Source organism: Ischnura elegans, chromosome 4, assembly GCF_921293095.1.
Source record: "Ischnura elegans chromosome 4, ioIscEleg1.1, whole genome shotgun sequence".
Classification (NCBI taxonomy): domain Eukaryota; kingdom Metazoa; phylum Arthropoda; class Insecta; order Odonata; family Coenagrionidae; genus Ischnura; species Ischnura elegans.
In genome coordinates, this window is record NC_060249.1 from 53,258,185 (window position 1) to 53,264,184 (window position 6,000).

At 41.2% G+C, this 6,000-nt stretch overlaps 1 protein-coding gene across 1 annotated transcript in view; it reads right to left on the reverse strand.

Annotated features, from left to right (window-relative positions):
* Window positions 1-2,943, reverse strand: part of LOC124157482 (acylphosphatase-2) — a 32,435-nt gene extending 29,492 nt beyond the window's left edge. The window contains exon 1 of the mRNA XM_046532218.1: window positions 2,632-2,943. Coding sequence (XP_046388174.1) covers window positions 2,632-2,770 — 139 coding nt within the window. The 5' untranslated portion in view covers window positions 2,771-2,943. The remainder of the gene's footprint in view (window positions 1-2,631) is intronic.
* Between the last annotated feature and the right edge of the window lie 3,057 nt (window positions 2,944-6,000).

Sequence of the window (6,000 nt, forward strand, 5' to 3'; positions counted from 1 at the left end):
GAGCACTTTCATTTGTCCGGGAAATGCATAAATTTCGCGCCATGGGCAATCTCTGGGCGGGTCGCGAAGTTGTCGCCAAGTTAAATCCCTCGTGGGAAGAGTGCGAGCATGATGAGTTTATCGGGTCGAGCTCTCTCAGACAACCTGTGTTCCTGGAGTACTGAAGCCCCATGCCGTGTGAGTGATCGCATTTCCCAAAAGAGCATCCGGCGTTATGGTTCTCGTTGCAGTGAGGAGAGGTATATTTTGTTAGAGATTATGCATGCGTTGTGCCACAGCGATTTATTATTTATTCCGACTGACCTGGCTTGGGATAAGCCTTATTGTGACAACTTATTTTTTTCTGATCTCTGTGTAAGGACCAGGAAAATTAAAAATATTTTAAATTCCACACGAATATAACACTGCACGACCTTGGTTTCGGCGCGGCCCTTTATCATATGGTAGATCGTACAGTATTAACTTTATGTGGAATTACAAAGTTTTTTACATTTCACCATGTTAAGTCGATTCCTTGATGTGACGCCCGAGACAACGAATTATACATGAGTCAGGACGGGACGGTATTTAAACCACCAATTCAAATCAATTGAGGACTTTATCAGTATTGATTCGATCATTCTATAGTCACTGGAGCTTTTTTCGATGATGTTTAATCTCATCTTGTAAAATGTCCATTAATTGATGATTAGCGCACTTGCCGACTGGCAAGTGAATTTAAGGCATCAGTTTTTATTATTATGTCAGCTCGTATCACCATTTCCGTTACTTATGCTTCGGCTCTACTGATAATACTCGTAGATCGTGGAAGGTTATTTACCCCGTGTCAGGCTCTCCATCGTGGTTTCTCCGACGTTTCGACGAACGATCAGGGCTAACGATGAGGCCCTGATGATGATGAACGACTCGTTCATTGAAACGTCGGCCGTGATGGAGAACCAAACCCGGTGGAAATCCCGAATAACCTTTCACAATTCAATACGCTGAGATAGCCTACGATAATTTAATCCTTTATCTGTAACAAGAAAGTTCTGATATTAAATAAAACCTCACATGAGTTGTTCGAAACTCGCATTAGTAATAATGCCTCAAGTGGTACTATAAATGAAGTTTATGGCTCATTGTTATTACACCTCCTCTGGACTACCTCTGGAATAATAAAGTATTATTCCGTAATAGAGCCTAATTGCCCCTGTTTATCTCGGTAATTTCCCAAATTAGGCAGCTTTTCACATCAACAGTCATAAACCAGTGTCAACAGAAAGCTAATTCTAATCAACCATGACGAGTTTATCGCATAGTAATCACTCTCACTACTTGAGCGCAGTCAGCCTTGATTGGGACCAAACAATTGGTGGATTCATCGGTGTTGCCCCTTCTTAGACCTCTATTCAATGTTTTACACCTGATTTGCAGGAGCGTTCCCCTTAAGCTCTTCTAACATGCACCCTATTTATGATAGACTCGGGCCTCTCTTGATGGATTTCCGATACGTTAGGAAGAAAAGAAGTAACACAGCAATTTTACATTTTGAAAGATGCCGCACAGTTGCATCAGGAGATCGGCGGCTAAACTGTTGTTGAAAATAAATCTTTCAAAACGTGTAATTGTTGTGCTAGTTCTTTAATTTCTGCACACTCCAGCGCTTGATTCACTGGATCACTGGGTTCACCACAGCAGATCTAGATACCTAAACTTGCAAATTCCTCTCACAACTAAAATGCTATTTGGTACACATTGGATGATCTTTTACGCGTCGTCTCCTCCATCTCACGTAAACTGTACCTGGGAATTGATTTCATCTAAAAATAGTTTTCTTCAAAAAAGAAAATATTTCAAATTTCGCTATTTGAGTGTTTGCTCTTTCATTCCTGGGCACTCGCACTTGATTCACTGTACCACCACGTAGGCCCTCCTAGTAGTTTTGGCTGTATAAAATTACCAATTCCGGTCTCAGATTGTGTCATTTGGTACACTTTGGCGGCTTATTTTCGGTAAAGCCTCGTCCAACTCATAATTGTGAAGTGTGTCTCGGCATTAAGTATTGTCTACAAGTAGTTATCCCCAAAAAAAGAAAATCTTTCAAATAATGCGGTAGTATCGTTATTCTATTATCCCTGGACGCTCGCGCTTGACTCAGTGTATCACAACACGGGCCCACAAACAGTCTAGCTATCAAAACTTGCTAATTCCGGTCGCGGACTATGTTTTTTGGAACACTTCCATGGGTCTTTTACGGTAGAACCTCGTACATCCCGTGATAACTGGTGAAGTGTGCCTGGGCCTTTAGTTCTTCTAGAAATAGTTATCCCAAAAAATAAGAAAATCTTTCAAATTATTTGATTGGTTCTCTTATCCCTGGACACTCGCGCTTGATTCACTGTACCATCTTGCAGCCCCCCCAAACAGCCTAGCTATCGAAACTTGCTAATTTCTGTCGCAGACTCTGCCATTTGGAACACTTTGGCAGATGTTTTTCGGTAGAATCTCGTCCATCTCATAAAAACCACTGAACTATACCTGTGCCTTCAGTTCATCTAGAAATAGATTTTCCCCACGAAATAAAAACCCTCCAACACTTCCTCCCCCCACTTTTTGCTATCGTGTCTTTTTGTTCTGGTTGATCCTCACCCTGCACATGCCCGAAGACCTCGAACTCGACGGAGACGTTGCATCCCGGGGGCACCTGCGGCGAGATCATCTTCTGCTGCTGCTGCTGGACCGCTTCCTGCTGCTGCTCTATCTGGACTTCGTTGCTCTCCACACCCATTTGTGATATTTTTCTCCTCTTTCCTTTTTCCACTATCCTCTTCCCGTATATCTCTTCTCCTCCTCCTCTTCTCTTTCGTATCCCTCTCTCTCTCTCTGCTCAAGAGCTCGCCTTCCCTTTGCTCACTTGCCCGTGTCTGAGCGTCTTTCCAACGACTTTTCTTTTTCTCTTCCCACCCCAGCACTCCCTATTTTACAATCCTAGAGGCAGAGGCGCTGGCTAGCTTTCCAACACCCCCCACCCCCACCCCCATAGCATCTCGCCCTTGGAGTGGGGGCGGGGGCCGGATCGCGAGCCCCCCCGACGTTCCATAAATACCGCCCCCCTTCTGGCGGCGAACGAGCGGGCGGGTGGCCTGCGGGCTTGGACGGTAGTCGCGGTCTTACCGCGCGGTCCCTCTTCGCGCCCCTGCTTTGTCTCCATGGGTCGTCGGCCGCTCAGTAGGTGAACGGACCTCAAGGCCGAGGACCAACCTGAACCAGCAATGGGGTCGTTCCCAGTGACCCGAAATCGCTATTCACTAAGTGGACGCAGATCACCTTCTTTATGTGTCTATTCTAGTAACGGATCACTCCCTTAAAACTTGTGTTATCATCTTGAAATTTTCTGGGCATATACAAGACACCGTTTTAAAATTTCCTGACGTCTCGAATTCTAATTTTTTTCCTTTCAACTTTAAATAATTGGTTTTCAGATGTAATGGTTTTAAAGTTGCGAAACAGGCAAGTGTTGAACAGAGTCAATCATATCTAACCTTACAATTTCAAGATGATAGAGTAAGTTTTTTTCGGGAGTAATCCGACATCAAGAAAGAACGGTCGAGAGAAAGAGATAGGTTCAAAGCATTTTTTACAAGGAGTTATTAAAAAAACAATTTCCTCATTCATCCTTTTTAATTTAATAAAAAAATTGTAAATTGCCGCCCAGTTTCCATGAGTCGGTGACGTCATTAGAATTTCAATTCATCAGCTCGTTCAGGGAAAACCTTTCATGGAAGGGAGAAGTTTCTGACAGTGTAAGAGTGTAGACATCGGCAATTCACTGGAGTCCCTCACACAAGTCCGAGATGAAGCTGAGAATTTTTGACGCCCTCGGCCTGAGCGCGTGACGACAACAACTTATCTGCGAAAGGGTTGAAGTTTCGAATTGCTCGGAAAGTAGGCGACTGATTTAGAAATGAAAAAATACATGTCTCTCAATTATTTTCGCAATTTCATTGTAACTAACCATAAGAAAATTTGTTGAAAGATTCCATTTTAGACAGTATTTTAAAAATAGTACAAGTTTAATTGGTTGGAATTGTCATTACTGGCTTTCTTTTTTATTTTGGGATTAAAGCTGTTGATATGATTATTATTTATCTTTAAATGAATTAAACGCAGTATGCAGTTATGCTTCCTTAGAATTCACGGCATCACTTCCCGGTTAAAAAAGGCAGGAACGGTAATGGTATTATTACCACGGAAAATGGTCTTTTACTTTTCAAACTAAAGCACTGCTTGAACAAGTGACTTAGAACACAGTCGCCCGCGCGGTTGCAAAAGCATGACTTCCACATCGAGAAATTCGTTGCGTAAAAATTATTCTGCTCGACCGGGATGCGAATCCCAATTGGGCCGAAAATGTGCTCGGGAGTTGGGCGCGAACCCTTAATTCGGATTCAAACTCTGGTGACGTCAAATGATTTTTTTGGCAAAGAAATTCTTCCTCTAGTGTTTTCGTTCCAGATAATTAACCCTTTCTAACCCAGAGCTGTTTCTAGGAGAAATCAAATTTAAGATGTTTCATTTTGAAAACTTGAAATTTTTTCACTCAATCATAATGTACGTGGCAGCTAAATATTTCGTCATTACAATTTACACCGCAAAATAAAATACAGTTTACATACTTCCTAAATATAGCAGAAAATTTATACATTTTTGGTGTTGCTTAGAAGCAACAATGGGTTATAATGCGTTAAACCGTCATAGATAGTCATCGAAATTGAATGCAATAAGGCTAATATTATCTCAGAAAAACGTGCAATTTTCCCTTCATCTTATTATGCTGACCGAAGGAGGGATACTAGGTGCCCGGAAAAAATCTGGCATTGCCAGCAACTTTACGTTTGTTCAATTACTGGAAGAAATATCTAAAAAAAAACCTAAGTTTATAAGGAACTCATTATCTAATGGCATTAATGGTAACATGCAATTCAAAAACCCAAGTTTCTAATGGATCTTTGACTCAAGTTTGCAATGTAGATTATCAATGTAGATTTGCAATGTAGACTATCGGTGGCAAATAAAAATATGAAATTGAGAAAAATATGAACTAAAATATGTCGTGCCTGCTTTCGAAAGATTTTTTCTAATGTGAATAGTTAAAGAGAGTTCGAAATGAATGTGATAATAAATTTGCGTATATTTTTCCCTCATAGTTAATTCCTCTATCCCCTTTAGTTTCATCCAATGTTTTATGTTTTATACATACTCCTACGCGGTGGTGGTATTTGGAGGAGGCGACCGACAGCTGAGGTCATTTGCGCCATGAGGGAAGGGTAGGTAAGGAAGGGTGGAGAGAAACCTGGCGTCGGCATTAGCCTGCTCTAAACGAAATACTCATACGCATTCGGTTTTATCGCAGACGTGCATGTTGGATGTATGGAAGCGCGAGACATATTTATTCAGGCCGAGTGTGAATTAAGTTATGAAAATAGTGGTCCAGGCTCGAATGGTAGGGCGCCCTAGCGAAATAAAACAGCGATTGACTCTAGGCAAATGTCAAAATCGGCTCTCCGCCAAAAGCACAAAAAACATCTGGAAGTCGAGCGAAATGAACTGCTCAAAGAAAACTCATCATTTATCTTCTATTAGCGTGTCGGAATGACTTATTTTTTTCTGCTAATGCGCCTCTCACTCTGCGGTTCCCAAGACATGATGTTATAAATGTTTGCTTAGTTTAATCTGATAACTTTTTTTGGCTCTTAACGCCACAGGAGTGCTTATGGTTTTGGAACTATCGTTTCTTCTTATTTACGTGGTTCAATGACTTAAAACACTTATATATGTATATGTATGTATGTATGTGTATGTATGCATTGTACTACAGTGGTTGAGGATCACTTAGATTCCTACATTCGTGTTAGAATTACCTTTGTACGTTAATTACTGGTTAGAAGGATTCTTTTACGTCACAGGGTTACATCCACTGTTCAGATTGAAATTTCTTCGAAAAATTCATATTATTAT